At 51.3% G+C, this 16,493-nt stretch overlaps 1 protein-coding gene across 1 annotated transcript in view; it reads right to left on the bottom strand.

Annotated features, from left to right (window-relative positions):
* Window positions 1–250: 250 nt before the first annotated feature.
* Window positions 251–16,493, bottom strand: part of LOC144739849 (uncharacterized) — a 30,024-nt gene continuing 13,781 nt past the window's right edge. Inside the window, exon 2 of the mRNA XM_078623059.1 lies at window positions 251–426. Within this exon, the coding sequence (XP_078479185.1) occupies window positions 251–426 (176 nt within the window). The remainder of the gene's footprint in view (window positions 427–16,493) is intronic.

Here is a 16,493-nt window from a genome sequence, read left to right on the forward strand (position 1 = left end):
TAGAGGAGCAAGCAGCGATGGGGCGGCCAATGCTGGCCAAAAACAACGCCGCACCGCCGGCCGACAACGATGCCGCACCGCCGGCCGACAGCGACGCTGCACCGCCGGCCGACAACAACGCCGCACCGCCGGCCGACAGCGACGCTGCACCGCCGGCCGACAATGACGCCGCACCGCCGGCTGAGCAGCTGTCTGCTCCGCCGACCGTCCCCTCTCCAGCGTCGGGAGCAGGGATGGAGGAGGCGCTGCTTCACCTCACACAGCTGCTATGCGTCACCGCCTCCCTCCTGGGCGAGATGCGGCGCTCACATACGATGGCGGGAGGGAGAGAAGAGGCGCAGCGCTCGCCCGAGCCTGCCACCGCCATTCCCGCCACCGGCATTCCCGCCATAAATGTGGGGGATGCTTCCGGGTGTATCGTCACTTCTGCCGGGGGAGCAATGACCGCTGGGAGCAACGTCACTTCCGGGCCCAGCGTGGTCCGACCAAACAACGCCGCATCATCAGCGCTGCGACCTTCACTGCCGGACGACAGCTGGCTTCAACCTAGCATACCGCGTCATCAGCGCTGCGCCCGGACAGTGAGGGCGCCATTCTTACTGTAACCGGCGCCGGGGCCGGCACATCGAATGACACGCTGGTCGTCGCCTTTGCTTTGGCCAAAGGTTGGAGGTCGGGAGACCAGGTCCCTGACACTTCGTCCATTTACGCGCTCCGGATTAATGATTTTTGTTGACATTTTCTTCGTTGTCGTCGGGGAGTCGTGATTATTGTTGGGCAAACTGTGTGGAGCTTCGCTCGTGAGTGTTGTCAATGTGTGTGCGAAACTTTGCTTGTGATTGTTAACAATGTATGGTTTGTATGGAGCTTTGTTCGTGATTGTTAATGTATAGCTTGTGCTGTCATTGTTAACGATGTATAGACTGTATGGGGCATTTATCTTGAGATGGTGACATGCTGCCAGGGATTTGGAATTGTCGTACTGGCTCTCAAATATCTTGGGATGCAGATCCTGACCAGGATGGCCCAGTGGGTGTTGCGTGTCTAACACGAGAGTTGTGGTCCCGTCATGCTATGGCTGATGGCTTGACCTGACAGCCCGGAGATAGAGACACTCCGTGGCATGTCTAGCCTAGTGGGCTGTGCGCTCACATGGCTCGGAGAGTGTGGTCCCGTCATGCTATGGCTGACGGCTTGACCTGACAGCCCGGAGATTGAAACACTCTGTGGCATGTCTAGCCTAGTGGGCTATGCACTCACATGGCTCGGAGAGTGTGGTCCCGTCATGCAATGGCTGACGGCTTGACCTGACGGCCCGGAGGTTGAGACCCTCCGTGGTGCGTCTGGAGCTGTAGGCTCGCCCTGACGGCCCGGAGATTGAAACACTCCGAGGCGCGTTGAAACAGTGGACTGGAGATTCCTAGTGTTCAGGTGTAGTTGTTTCGTTACGTTGGGACTGTATCCCTCAGATGTTAGGGTGCATGTTGTGCAGTGAGTGAACGATGAGTCATCTCAGCTCGGTCGGTACAGCTATATGCTGCGATGCGAGTCTTGGAGAGAGACTGGGTCTCAGCTCGGTCGGTACAGCTATATGCTGCGATGCGAGTTTTGGAGAGAGACTCGGTCTAAGCTCGGTCGGTACAGCTATATGCTGCGATGCGAGTCTTGGAGAGAGACTGGGTTGAAGTCCCCCCCCCGATATGGCCAACGCGTGCTACTGGTTGTGACGCCGCGTCGGAAAGGCGGTGGGGTGGTAACATGGAAATTCCCCCCCGATATGGCCGACGTACGCGGTTTTAGGATGGAGACGCCATGTCGGAAAGGCGGGGGGTGCTAATGAGTGACATGTAATGTCGGTGGTGGTCCTCAGTGAGGGCTGCTGGGACGCAAGCATGGGATGCCTTCGAGATGCGGTTCGCGCGTGCGTCCGCCATTTCTGGGCAGGAGCAGGCAGATTTATTTTGTTTGTGTCATGTCAAATTTTTATATGTATTTTTTTTTTATTGTAGATACTGGAGCAGCCCTGAAGTGCGACTTCTTTGCCCAGTACATGGGTCGGCCCTGAAGTACGACTTCTCGACCCGGGACGTAGACAGACGTCCGGATTAGTGTGTGTAGAGGGATGCTAGACATGTTGGTCTTCGCCCTCTCTCCACCTGACGGATGGGAGACTGGCAGGGTGGTGTGGAACCCTGCCATCCATGCGGTGGTTGTGCATCCAACGCGTCGGAATCTGTATATTTGTTGTTGTTAATTCCCCGTTTTTTACGCGGATCCCGAGGAGGGTTAGGTGTGCCGCGGGTCGTTTTTTCACGTGTCATTGCTTCACCTTTTTGTTGATTGACGCTTGTATATAGTGTAAAGTGTACAGGTTGGTTAGGGTATTTATGGTTGCTTTCTTGTTCTCTTTTCTTTTCCTGTTGAGGCTCGCGTATTTTTTTTTCTCTCCCTTTCGTTAATTTAAACTTTCTAATTATTGACAGCCGGGACGGCTGGAGGCTACATAGAGGAGGGTAATGTAGTGACATGGGAGGGGAGGGGCTGCTGGGGGGGCTCTGGGACCCTGGGCGGCCCAGGCGCTTGGGCCCCTTGGCGCCGGGCGCTGGGTTCCCAGGCGGCCTAGACGCTTAAACCCCTTGGCGCCAGGCGTTGGGTTCCCGGGCGGCCCAGGCGCTTAAGCCCCTTGGTGCCACCAACGGGGGGGGGGGGGGGGGGGGGCTGTGTGTGCTCTGTGAGATATCTGGGGCCGCACACGGCCCCACCCCTCGTTGGGACTGGACGATCAGGGCCAGTTGTAGCTCAAGACCCAAGACCAGTCATCTGAGAACCCTGGGACGCTGTGAGGGCCAGTGGTGGGACTCTGGAACTCCCGACTCTACGACCTTGTGAGGGCGAGTTCCAGAGCGTAGCCAGAGTAGTGTATCTAGTCTGTGTACCTAGGCTGTGTACCTAGGCTGTAACAGAGTATCAGGACTGTTGGAGAGTTGGAGAGTTGGAGTGTTGGAGTGTTGGATTGTAATAAAGAAGTTACCTCTACAAGTGTCTCCGGAACCCATTACACGTGTAAGTCGATGGGTTTCTATGTGTGTGGGTCCATGTCTGTGTGTAAGTCCATGTGTGTGTCTGTCTTTTTCAAACGGACAACGTCCCATGTGTGTGTGTGTGTACGTACAAGTGTTTGTGTGTGTGTGTCAGTCCATTTCTGCGCATATCAGTCTCTGTGTGTGTGTTAGTCCACATGTGTGTGCATGGCTCCATCTGAGTGTGTAAGTCAATGTGCGTTTGTGTGTCTATGTGTGTCAGTCGATGTGTGTGTGTTAATCCATTTGTGTGTATCTAAAGTAGATGTCTGTGTGTCACAGTCCATATGTCTATGTGTGTGTAGGGCAATGTGTGTGTCAGTCTATGTATGTGTGTGTAAGTCCATGTGTGTGTGTCTTAGTCGATATGTATGTGTAAGTACATGTGTGTTTACGTCAATGTGTGTGTGAGTCCACGTATGTCTGTGTGTGAGTCGCTGTATGTGTGTACAGTCCGGCAAACAACCCCCTACCTCCTCGCAGTGCCGGACAAGGAACTCTGTCGTGGACAGTGCTGTGGGGGGAGGGCCAATGCCCATTGGCCCTCTCCATTCATGGTGTCTGTGACCACCACAGTGGCTAAACGGGGGCTCTGGACGGGTGCTAGGGGCTGGTAACTCCTCTACTTTCAATTCATTACCACGAAACTACGACTTAAGCATAAATATGTAACTAATAAGCTTGTGCCGGATGCCCCAGGGGGACAGGCGGCTATGACGTCTCCTGGCCAAACCCCAATTGGCGGAGTCAGGTGATTGAAATTTCACCCTCGGGGCTCCGCCAGAAACAACGAAAAGCCACTACGGATGGCCACATGGAATGTTCAAACGCTCACTGCGGAGGAGAGGCTGCAACTCCTTTGTCGGGAGCTGGACCGGTACTGCCTGGATATCTGTGGCATTCAGGAGGTCCGGTGGACCGGTTCTGGCTCCTGCAACCATGAGGGGTGGACAGTCCTCCACTCGGGGCAGGAGACTGCCAAACAACAGGGTGTGGCTCTTCTTCTGAACAAAAGAATGAAGGGGGCGTGGGAGCGTGGCGGTGAGGTGTGGGAAGCTGTAAGCCCCAGGCTACTTTGGGCTCGCCTTCCCATCAACCGGAGGCGAGGAGGGGTGATCATGGTTACTTATATCCCCACCGAAGACGAACATCCGTGGAGGGATGCAGGCAAAGCGGATGAGTCAGATGCTTTCCATGACCTCCTGTCACAGATGCTGGCTAAAGTGGCCAATAGGGACAGAGTCATCTTGTTGAGTGACTTAAATGTCCGAGTTGGTCATGATGCTGGCACCTGGTCTGGAGTGATTGGAAGGCATGGGCCAGATCAGCTCAATAACAACGGTAGGAGGCTGCTAGATTTTTGTGCAACCCGTGGGCTTGTAATTACCAACACGCTCTTCCGGCATCGGCGCATCCACACAACATCATGGATGCATGCCAGGTCCAAACAAGAACATCTGCTGGACTACATAGTGACGGACCAGCAGATGCGAGCCCATGTCCTTGACACCAGGACCTACCGTGGAGCTGATCTGCCATCTGACCATCGACTAGTCATCTGTAAGATGCGCCTGCCATTCTTCCACTCCGGTAGTGGGTGTACACCCAGGACCCCATTCCAACCTAAAGTGGCCTGGTCTCAGTTAGCTGATGAAAGTTGCAAGTGAGAATTTCATCATCGCTTGCAGCTGGGGTTGGTATCGTCCCCCACTCCTCCTGATGTCGAAGGTAAATGGGCGAGGTTTAGGACTGTGACTCATGCAGCTGCAATGGCTGCTTTGGGTACGCAGTCCAGACCTCCACAGAGACCCTGGCTGACAAAGGAGGTGTTCAGGATAGTTGAGAAAAAGCGACAGGCCCACTCTCATCGGCTACAGCATCCCACGTCAGAGAATGAGGAGGATTACCGCAACCTTCGCTCGGAGGGTCAGAGAGCCGTAAGGCGCTGCAAGCATGGGTGGTGGTCGCGGGTTCCTGAAGAGATGGAGTCTGCCTCAGTGGCCCGCGATCATAAATCACTATTTAACTCCATGAAAAAAGTAACCTGCAGCGCCACACCTATTACCATCATTAGGGGAAAAAACGTTGATCCAATCTCTGACCCCCAGGAACAGGTTTGCAGATTTGCTGAGCATTTTTGTGAGGTCCTGGGAGAGGGGAAATCCCTCAGCCAGGAAAACATCATGGCACAAAGTGGGGATGACCCTGCTGAGGCTGCGGTGCCTCAAATATTGGAAGAGGTCACCCCCTGTGAGTGGCTGGCTGAGGTGCCATCTGTTGAGGAAGTACTGAAGGCGATCTGGAGTCTGAGACCAGGAAAGGCACCGGGCAGAGATGATCTCCCAAGCGAAATGCTGAGGGAGGGTGGCGTTTGTGCACAGACTGCCCTATATGACATCATAACAACAGTCTGGACCGCTGGATGGGTTCCGCAGGATTGGAAGGATGCCCTGGTGGTCCCCCTCTTCAAGAAGGGGGACCGCACAGACTGTAACAACTGCAGGGACATCTCACTCCTCAGTGTGCCAGAAAAGGTCCTGGCAAGGATTATTCAACATCGCCTTGCTAGGCACGCTGAGGAGAGGCTTGCGGAGCCCCAATGCGGTTTCAGGAAAGGGCGGTCCTGCACAGATGCCATATTTTCTGTCTGTCTGCTACAGCAGAGGTGTAGGGAATTTCAACAAGACCTACATCTCTGCTTTATTGACCTGGTCAAGGCCTATGATACCATCAGTAGGCCTGGGATCTGGGTTGTTCTTCGTGCTTTTGGAGTCCCTGACCCTCTGCTCACGATCATTAAGGACCTTAATGATGGTGAGCGGGCCCTGGGTTAAACTACGTGGCCGGGAGTCAGAGCCTTTCCCTGTACACCTTGGGGTACGACAGGGATGTCCTCTGGCTCCCACATTATTTAACATCTATTTTGACCACATAGTTCGTGAAGCCTTCAATAGCTGTACCGCGGGAATCTCCATTTCGTACAGATATAATGGGAGGCTGATCAATGCCTGGGTGCGATCAAGGGATGCCTCCCTATTGCTCAACCTTGTTATGTATGTTGATGCTCTGGTGATTGCTGCTCACTGCTGCTGAACCTGGAGCTTGCCACTAAGAGGTGAGCCCCACCAAAACTAAGCACCTGCCTGTGTATTTTGTACCATCGAAGAATCCACCCCCACAACTCACAATTGGTGATGCGGCAGTTGTGGAGAGAGTGGAGAGTTTCCCATACCTGGCCAGTGTGCTCATGACCGGCTCCGGTTTAACAGCAAAGGTCTCACTCCAAATCAGTCGAGCGCCATTATCTTTTCATCGGCTGCGTTACGCTGTGTGGAAGCTACCTGGTCTCTTGCTCCGCATGAAGCTCCAGGTCTTCTCGGCCACTATAATTCCCTCCCTTTACTATGCTTGCGAAACGTGCACCCCCTAATGGAACATCTTCGCCGGTTAGAAACATTTAGGCTGCCCTGCTAACGATCCATCCTGGGTTTAGCCACATATGTGTGTGTGTGCGTCTAAGTCGATGTGTTTCTATGTGTGTGGGTCAATGTCTTTGTGTAAGTCCATGTGTGTGTCTGCCTTTTTCGCCTGAGCAACGCCGGGTACTTACCGCTAGTACTGTATATAAAAGTTTCTGCGCACGCGCGTTTGCGAGGGATTTGGCTCTCAAACGGTGGGGTTGATGTCGAAAAAAAATTGCCACCCAGCACGCCATAAGCTCCGCGGTGAGAATAGGCTATTTCTTTTTCACGTCCGTCACCTGTAAATTAGTAAAATTAGCGTTTTTTGGCGATTTAGCATAATTTATTTATTTAGTTTATCTATTGTTCATTTATTTCCCTTTGCCGCGCGCTGCGTGATAACGCAGCCAGCTGCACTTGCGCACAACGCCCACTACGTTACCCCTAGCAATCCACACGCGCCATCGCCCAAGGTAAGTCGCACACCTTTGTATTATATGCATTTATATACGACGTAAGTCACACAAATTACTATTATAAGCATTTATCTAATTACACTTTGCACTGCTCACATGGGATGCCACTAGCAATGCACATACGGTCAGCACAATTTTTCATTCGCCTTACACATGCAGCAAACACAACACACGTAAATTCTTCATAGTGCGATGTCCTCTTCTCCCGACCCCAACCCAATGAGACCCCAATGCGTCCTGAAACATATAATTATTATAGCGCTTACATGCCATTATTGTTGCGTGGCCGGGGGGAGCAGCCCAGCCCCAAGCCTGCCAAGGTGACACCTCGGTGGGCTGGGAAATCTCGGCGAGGCCGGGGGCTCTGCACGGGACTAGGCCTCATCACGGCACTCTGTCTGCTTACTACTTTGTGCTATACATTCGATATATACTGCTATACACTCAGCATGTACTACTGTAGTGCTAGCAGGTACCACCAGTCATTATGCACTGCTCTAATCATAGCAGGTACCACCACTGTCGCTTGCCCTGCTGTAATCATAGCAGGTACCACCACAGTATGCACTGCTGTAATCATAGCAGGGACCACCACAGTCACTATGCACTGCTGTAGTGAAAGCAGGTACCAAACTCCGTATGCACTGCAGTAGTTAAAGCAGGTACCACCACTGTAATCATACCAGCTACCACCACAGTCCATATGCACTGCTGTAATCATAGCAGGTACCACCACAATATGCATTGCTGTAATCATAGCAGGTACCAGCACATTCAGTATGATCACTGTTTCATTGCTTTTATGGCTTTATTTTGGTGATTTTCGAAAAGTTTTTTGGTTTGGCCATGTGTGTTTGTTGTAGTACAGAGTTAGACTGATGGCCTTAATCTAAGTTGTCTTGTGGTTGTTGTTGTTGTTTGACTTGCATCCCACTGGGATTTTTGCACACAACGTTGGTGTATGGTGCTTTTCTGCAATAGTTTGCTGTCTTTTCTTGGATTTTCTGTTTGCACATAGTCACTTTAAGATGTTTTCTTGTTCATGTTGCGGTTGCACCCGATTCAAGAGCAGAATGGCTCACAGGGCTATACCAAATAAATCTACTTGAAACTTGAAACAGTATGCACTGCTGTTGTTACACCATGTACCACCACAGTATGCACTGCTGTTATCAGAGCAGGTACCACCACAGTCAGTATGCACAGCTGTACTGAGAGCAAGTTGCACCACAGTATGCACTGCTGTAATAATAGCAGATACCACTACATTCATTATGCAATGCTGTAGCTAAAGCAGGTACCACCACAGTATGCACTGCTGTTATCATAGCAGGTACCACCACAGTCAGTATGCACTGCTGTACTGATAGCAGGTACCACCACAGTATGCACTGCTGTATTAATAGCAGGTACCACCACATTCAGTATGCACTGCTGTAGTGAAAGCACGTACCACCACAGTCAGTATGCACTGCTCTGGTTATACCAGGTACCAACACTGTCAGTATGCACTGCCTTTGTGATAGGAGGTTACACCACAGTCACTAGGCACTGCTGTAGTGATGCCAGGAACCACCACAGTCGGTTTGCACTGCTGTAGTAAAAGCAAGTACCACCACAGTCGTTATGCACTGTAGTAGTGATAGTGCATACCGTCGATGTGTGTGTGTTAGTCAATGTGTGAGCGTGGTGTGCGTGTGTAGACAACTACTATTTTTAAATTAAGTTACTTCTTTTCACAATAATAATGCCTGCGTCTAAGTCCATGTGTGCGTGTGGGTCGATGTGCGTGTTTGCGGCGATGTGTGTGTGTGTAAGTCGATGTGTCTGTGTGTGTGAGTCAATGTGTGTGTGTGGGGAGCAGTAGTGTAGCGGTTAGCGCGCTGCGCTACAAACTTGGCGACCCAGGTTCGATTCCCGCTCCCGGCCAACATCAGTGACAATTATCTGAACCGGTCCTGGGCCTCCCCTAAGTCGACTCAGCCTCAAATGAGTACCTGGTGTGATGTGTAAACATCGCCACTGGGGAGACAAAGGCGGCCGGGTGTGGTGTTGGCCACCCACCCCCTCGTGTGCCGTGCCGGCCTTCATAAGTGATCGCTAACAGCATTTGTCCCTTCAGTCTGTTAAAATTATACGGGGGATCTTTATCTTTGTGTGTGAGTGCATGTGTATGTGGGTCATGTAGCCCGCATGCCCAGCCACCGTATGCCTAAACAGCTTTTGTTCGGCCGGATCGAGGGGGCTAAATGGGCGCAGCACGGGCTAGAGAAGAGATGGAGTGATGTGGTACAGGAGAACGTGAAGCTGAGTGGACTTGCCGATGACTGGTATCAGCGGTGTCAAGATCAGCCTCTGTGGAGCAGGCTCGTGAAGGACGCTACTGGGCAGTTGGAGGCAGTCGCCCTCCAGCAACAACGGAGGGCGGAGGAGCGACGCTCACAACAACGAGCGGAGCGCCGGGTGGATAAAATTCAGCGAGTTGGCACAGTAGGGGGCACAGGTGGTGCATCAGCCTGTCATCTCGGTCATCTCGGTCAGTCGACCCATGGCACCTGGGTCTGCCCCGTGACCTCCTGCCAGCGGGCGTTCGACACCTCACGTAGCCTCAAGGTGCACTTGGCCTGGCACAAGCGTCGTGGTGACGTCACCGCCACTTAGTGGCGAATGGTGGTTGTTGTTGTTGCGTGTCAGTCGATGTGTGTACAGCAATGTGTGTATGTGTGTGAGAGTCCGTGTGTGTGTGCATCGATATATGTGTGTGTAAGTTCATATGTCTATGTGTGAGTCTATGTATGTGTGAGTCGATGTGTGTCTGTAAGTCGATGTGTCTGCGTGGGTCCATGTGTGTGTGTAAGTCCCTGTGTGTGTCTTAGTCGATATGCGTGTCTTTGTAAGTCCATATGTGTGTGTGTAGGTCAATGTGTGTGTGAGTCTATGTATCATAGGACACTCCACCCCCACAACTCCCCAATTGGTGATGGGGCAGATGTGGAGAGAGTGGATAGTTTCCCATACCTTTGCAGTGTGCTAATGATCAGCTCCTGTTTAACAGCAGAGGTCAGAGGTTGAATTAGCGATTTTTGCGTGCTGTCTTTTTACTTATTTATTTATGACACATGCACGACCATACCAACTCACGCGCCTTTGATGGGGAGGACAGCCCATGCCAAGTCGCACGCCTTTGGTGGGAGTGAGGGGGACATTTTCTTTCGCATTAAAAAGGTAAATTGTTCACTGTGTGATGTCCCCCCCACCCCGATGCGTGCAGTTACTACTATACAGTCGGTAGATGCTACCACTATAGGCCGTAGATATTACTGCAGAGTGGCCGGGGAGATCTTGGCTGGGGGGGGGGGTCAGGGGTAGCAGCCCAGCCCCAGCCTGCCAAGGTGCCACCTCGGCCGGCTGGACAATCTAGGCGAGGCCGGAGGCTCTGCACGGGACTAGGCCTCACCACACCACTCTGTCAGGTGAGTACTTTGTGCTATATAATCGATAAATACTGCTATAGACTCAGCATGTACTGCTGTAGTGATAGCAGGTACCACTACAGTCAGAATGCACTGCTGTTAGATTTTTAAGAATAGGTTTGAAATATGTATTTTTTACCTGGGCAACACCGGGTACTTCCCGCTCGTTATATATTACATGGAAAATGTGTTCGATAAAGAGCAAATTACTACACCATTTCAAATCATTTGAATAGTTTTTGTATCCATTGCAGAGAAAAGTGATAATTATACTATTGTGGGATTATTACATGTGTAGGACTCATACTCTCGTTGTCTTTCTTGTCTCGTTTATTCACGCATAGAGTTCACACCTCCTCCTCACCATCGCTCCGTGTCTCTCCGTTCGCTCCGATGCACAACTCGCCATTTACAACACTCCATGTCTCCCCGTTCGCTCGCTCCGCTCTGCAACTTCGCTCGCTCACTCTCCTTCTCTCCCAAGGTCCGTTACTCTGCTGCTACCCTACTCTGTACTCACTCCATCCACTCCTACCACTGCTACCGTTCACTGTATTCTCTCTATCCACTGCTACCGTACACTGTGTTCTCTCTATCCACTGCTACCATACACTGTGTTATCTCTATCCACTGCTACCGTACACTGTGTTCTCTCTATCCTTATCGTATCTATTCCAGCTCACTGCTGCTCCGTCTCTGTCCCGGGCACCAACCACTCCAGCTCCAATCCCAACCAAGACTCCCGTCTCTCCGTTACGCTGTTCCCTTTATCCCCGCACCAATCAGTCCCAATTAATTATCTCCCTCCCCGCTTTGCTACTCGCCCCCAGGCCCCCAGCCTCACGTGACCATGTTATTGCCGCCAGGCCGGTGCCGGTCATTAGCCACTCACCCTCCTGACCAATCACTGGCCTGCGTCCTCCGTCACCCCTAACACCTGTCGCGTCTCTTAACGACCCCCCCCTTAATGCCACGACAACAACAACCGTGTCCTCAGATGCTCCCACTATACACTGCTCGCTTGCCTAGCAACAGAACGCGTGGCACGTGATATTTCAAGTCCTACACATGTGTAGCAATATTACAGTCTTTATTTGAAGCTTATGTGACTGCAGGAATCCATACTCTCTGGTTCTTTCGGTAAAGTCACGTAGATAGAAAAAATAATAAAAGAAAAAAGAAAACACGACGTTTCGGTCGCAACACAAGCGGCCGTGACCAAATACACAGCATCGCAATGCGCATACGGCGCTGCGTGACTGACTGGGCACGTCAGTGACGGTCTCGACGTGACTATGTATGCACCCAAGGGCTGGAGCGAATCATTGGGCATAATCCGAGCCGTGTATTGCAGTGCGTATTTTACGGCAATTTATTTGTCATTAAATAGATACAATCTGTGCCAAGTTGTAAACTGCGAGTTTTTAGGCGTCTCAATAATAAGCTGCAGTGATTCTAAGTGGTGCCTGCTTAAACATTCTGTCTCCCTCCTCAATACCGCGTGGGCTTGCGCGGGATATTATTAAGAGAGCGGAGTGTGTAACTTACTCGTCGTGTACCATTAACTAGCCGCATGTCAGCAGCAGCGCTGCGATTCAAATCGCCGTTGATGCAGCCACTTGAGCGAGCCCGCAGAGAGCGTTAAGTGCCGCACAAAGACCCCCCCCCCCCCACCCCCCACGTGGCCTGTAACAGACTGTTGGGACAAGTGCACCTATGAAGGCCGGAACGGCACTCGAGGGGGTGGGTGGCCAGCACCACGCCCGGCCGCCTTTGTCTCCCCAGTAGCAATGTTTTATACACTGCACCAGGTACTCATTTGAGGCTGGGTCGACCTTGGGGAGGCCCAGGACTGGTTAAGATAATCGTCACTGCTGTTGGTCGTGAGCGGGAATCGAACTCGGGTCGCCAGGTTCGTAGCGCAGCGTAGCGCTCACTGCTCCACCGTCTCTCACGGCCGTGTGTCAGGGTCTGGGCACCCACCAAATCTCGCCACGCTTACTTCTTTCTACATCGCCTTCTCCCTCTCTACGTTCTCAATCTTTGCTCTCTCTCTCTGTTCCTCCTCCTCCTCGTGCTCAACCCACGCTCTCTCTCTCTTCATCTCACCCCTTCACTGGAACAAACTTCCCCTTCCACGTTAATCGTTCACGTTCGCTCACTAGTTTCCGCTCCGCACTCAAAACTCACACTTCTTGTTACCCCTTGCTCACCCCCACGACCCCCCCTTAATCTCCCCCTCATGAGCACCACCACCGTTACTGGCCCCTCTTCATATTCTCATTACATGGCTATCACTCATTCCCCATTCATTAAATCCATTCATCACCATCATTTACCGTCATCAATTTCCCTTTCACCGAATTCATCATCACAGATTTGCCCCCATTGCTGCATCTGATCTACTTCATTTACCTCATCTCCACCTTTACATTCACAAACACACGCATGCGCGCATGTACCATTTTTTATTATCTGTTAAAGTGACTCCGTTAAGGCGTTATATGAATTACGCTAAGATAAGAAGATAGATAAGATAATGTAAATATGGACCAGGATTAAACGGGTGGGTTTAAAACTCCCCTGTGGGAGAATATTAGCTGCAACTCTTTTGTTGCAATGCGTTAAGCCGCAGAAAAGGGAGTGGGAAAAAAAATAACAAAACAATCGCGCACAGACATGGGGTGTTTGCTTTGTCCAAGCAAACTGGATTCCTGGTTATATGGAATAGAGGGTGACTCTACATATGTATCGCTGAAGCAAATGTGCACTGATTTTTGTTTTGAAACCGAAGTCTTAAGAGAGTCAAAATAGGGTCCGGTACAGCGCGTACTGTGTTTCTGTATGGTGCGGCACAGCGTGTACTGTGTTTATGTACGGTGCGGTACAGCACGTACCGTGTTTCTGTACAGTGCAGTACAGCGCGTACTGTGTTTCTGTACGGTGCGGTACAGCACGTACTGTGTTTCTGTACGGTGCGGCACAGCGCGTACTGTGTTTCTATACGGCGCGGTACAGTGCGTACTGTGTTTCTGTACGGTGCGGTACAGCATGTACTGTGTTTCTGTACGTCGCGATACACCACGTACTGTGTTTCTGTACGGTGTGGCACACCACGTACTGTGTTTCTGTACGGCGCGGTACAGCACGTACTGTGTTTCTGTACGGTGCGGTACAGCACATACTGTGTTTCTGTACGGTGCGGGACACCACGTACTGTTTTTCTTTACGGTGCGGTCCAGTGCGTACTGTGTTTCTGTATGGTGTGCTAAGATTGGGTAGATTCAGTCGATTGTTTTCCTGGGAATTGACCCTTCACAGTTGAAATTAACGGCATCCTGTGATTCCCTGTATGCCTCACCCGGAAATCTAACTCCCCTCACCATCCACATTTCCCTCTCACCCTAACATCCTTCCAGCACCCAAACTCCCTCAGCTGCTTCACCTCCACTCAGCCTCGGCCCTGCGATCAGGCACTTCATCACCATTGACAGCAGCGTCGTCGTCGTCACGGCCATTTTATTGATCGAAGGTAAATAACGTCCCACCGGTTCTGATCACAATATGAGAAGCCTTGGGCGTTCGTAAGGCTGACGCTCGCCAAATACCACTCACCTGAGCCTCACCACTTAACTGGAAACTCACAACTCACCTGACCTTCGCCACCCACATGATCCTCACCACTCATCTGACCCTCACCATCCACCTGACCCTCACCACCCACCTGACTCTCAGCACCCACCTGACCCTCGCAACTCACCTCACACAAAACGCTCACCACTCACAAAACACCCTGGGGGCACACTCACCTGAAACTGACCACTCACACAAGAAGCAGGCACTCACTTCTGACCACTCACGGCGCAGCTTTGACAAGACATTGACACTCTCACACTTCCCGCCTCGACGCAGCCGCATGCTCTCCACTACCCACTCCATGTTCCGAGCCGAGCGCACGCGTGGCCTTCCGTGATGGAGCCCGTACAGCGCGGGGGCAATGCCGCACGAGTTTGGCTGATGGGTGCCGCCACTTTCAACGGCTACCATCTATACATATATATAAAAAAGTCAAAAATTGTTTGTGTGTGGGTTTGTGTGTGTTTGTGCGCTTGCACAGGATTTGGCTCTCCAATGGTGGGGTTTACGGTATATAAAAATAGCCAGGTACCACGTCGTAAGCCCCGCCGTGAGCAAGCGCTATACTTTTCTCACATCCGTCAACTTTAAATTAGTTGAATTAGCGATTTAGTGCGATTTTTGTGCGCTGTATTTTTTATTTATTTATGATGCGTGCACGACCATACCAACTCACGCGCCTTTGGTGGGGTGGATGGCCCGTGCCAAGTCACACGCCTTCGGTGGGAGTGAGGGGGACATTTTCTTTCGCGTTAAAAATGCTATAAAAATACACTAAACGCTCAGGTAAATTCTTCACTGTGTGATGTCCCCCCACGCCCATGTGTGCAGTTACTACTATACAGTCGGTAGACGTTACCACCGTAGATATTACTTCAGAGTGGCCGGGGAGATCGTGGTTGGGGGGTGGGGGGTCAGGGGTAGCAGCCCAGCCCCAGCCTGCCAAGGTGCCACCTCGGCCGGCTGGACAATCTAGGCGAGGCAGGAGGCTCGGCACGGGACTAGGCCTCACCACGCCACTCTGTCAGGTGAGTACTTTGTGCTATACAGTCGATAAATACTGCTATAGAGTCAGCATGTACTACTGTAACAATAGCAGGTACCACCACAGTCGGTATGCACTGCTGTAATCATAGCAGGTACCACCAGTCAGTATGCACTGCTGTTAGATTTTTAAGAGTAGGTTTGAAATATTTTTTGGACCCGGGCAATGCCGGATACTTCCCGCTAGTTCTCTATATTACCCAGCGAGCACGGCACTTCACCGCCGGTGCCTCTTCAGCGAGTGGCCCCCTCGGGAGCCACGCGTGTGACCGGAAGCACGTGGCCAATGAAAGACAAAGATCCCCCCCCCCCCGTGTAGCAAGAGACCGGTAGCGATAGAAGAGGCCAGCACAGTACACGAGAAGATACGGTACAGCTGCAGGATATGTAAAAATATTATATAACTTACTATAGAACCAGGTAAGGCCCACTGAGCTGCCATGTAGCTCTTTTTCAGAAGCAATCAGGCTATCACAAATAGTAGTTCAATTAAGTGGTTTATTACGTGTAAATGGAAAGCAGCCAAATACTCTAAACACGTGATGTTGATTCTAAATGTGGAGAAAAATCCACACGATAACGGGGAGAATATGCAAACTTCAAATATACAGGCGTCCAGGTCGGGATCGAACTCACGACTTCCTGTATACCAGGCGAGGTAGTTAACATTTCGATGATGATGATATAATGGTCATCATCATCAACATGCTTATGCAGTAGGAATCATTCCTGGATAACAGCTCAGTGGCAATAGGTTGCCCCATTCTGTTTGCATCACACAGAGGAGAGTGATGAGTTTGCAACTCTACCGGACGTCTAGCAAAAACATTGCCATGCTGCAGCGTGTACAAAACTCTTGGCACGTGTCATGACGGGTACTGCAAGATCTGACCGTGTCTGTCCGGTGCTCGTTGAGCTGCATCGACTTCCGGTTCCTGAACGAATACATCGTTATAAGGTCGCACTCATTACATACAAAGTGATTGCCACAAATAAACCACAATACCTTGCTGATCTTATCAAGGAGCATAAACCATCATCACGTGAAGCTTTTGGTTAACCATCGAACAAAGACGGTCACCGCATCGCACGCTTTCAGTTGCGCTTCTGCAGCCGTCTGAAATGCTCTTCCTTCTGATATTAGGAAGACACTGGAGCTATGCACTTGTACATCATCTAGATTGAAAACTCATTTTTTTAGAACTGCTTATTGAGTTTAGTTTGATGTCCTTCCCCTGCACATCTTATTAGCATGGTTGGCTACGTACGGTGTGAAAGAAGTTCAACATACGTACATACGCACCGTCCAGTGGAATAGCCATA

The sequence above is a fragment of the Lampetra planeri genome, chromosome 1 (genome assembly GCF_965212315.1).
Source record: "Lampetra planeri chromosome 1, kcLamPlan1.2.h2, whole genome shotgun sequence".
Classification (NCBI taxonomy): domain Eukaryota; kingdom Metazoa; phylum Chordata; class Hyperoartia; order Petromyzontiformes; family Petromyzontidae; genus Lampetra; species Lampetra planeri.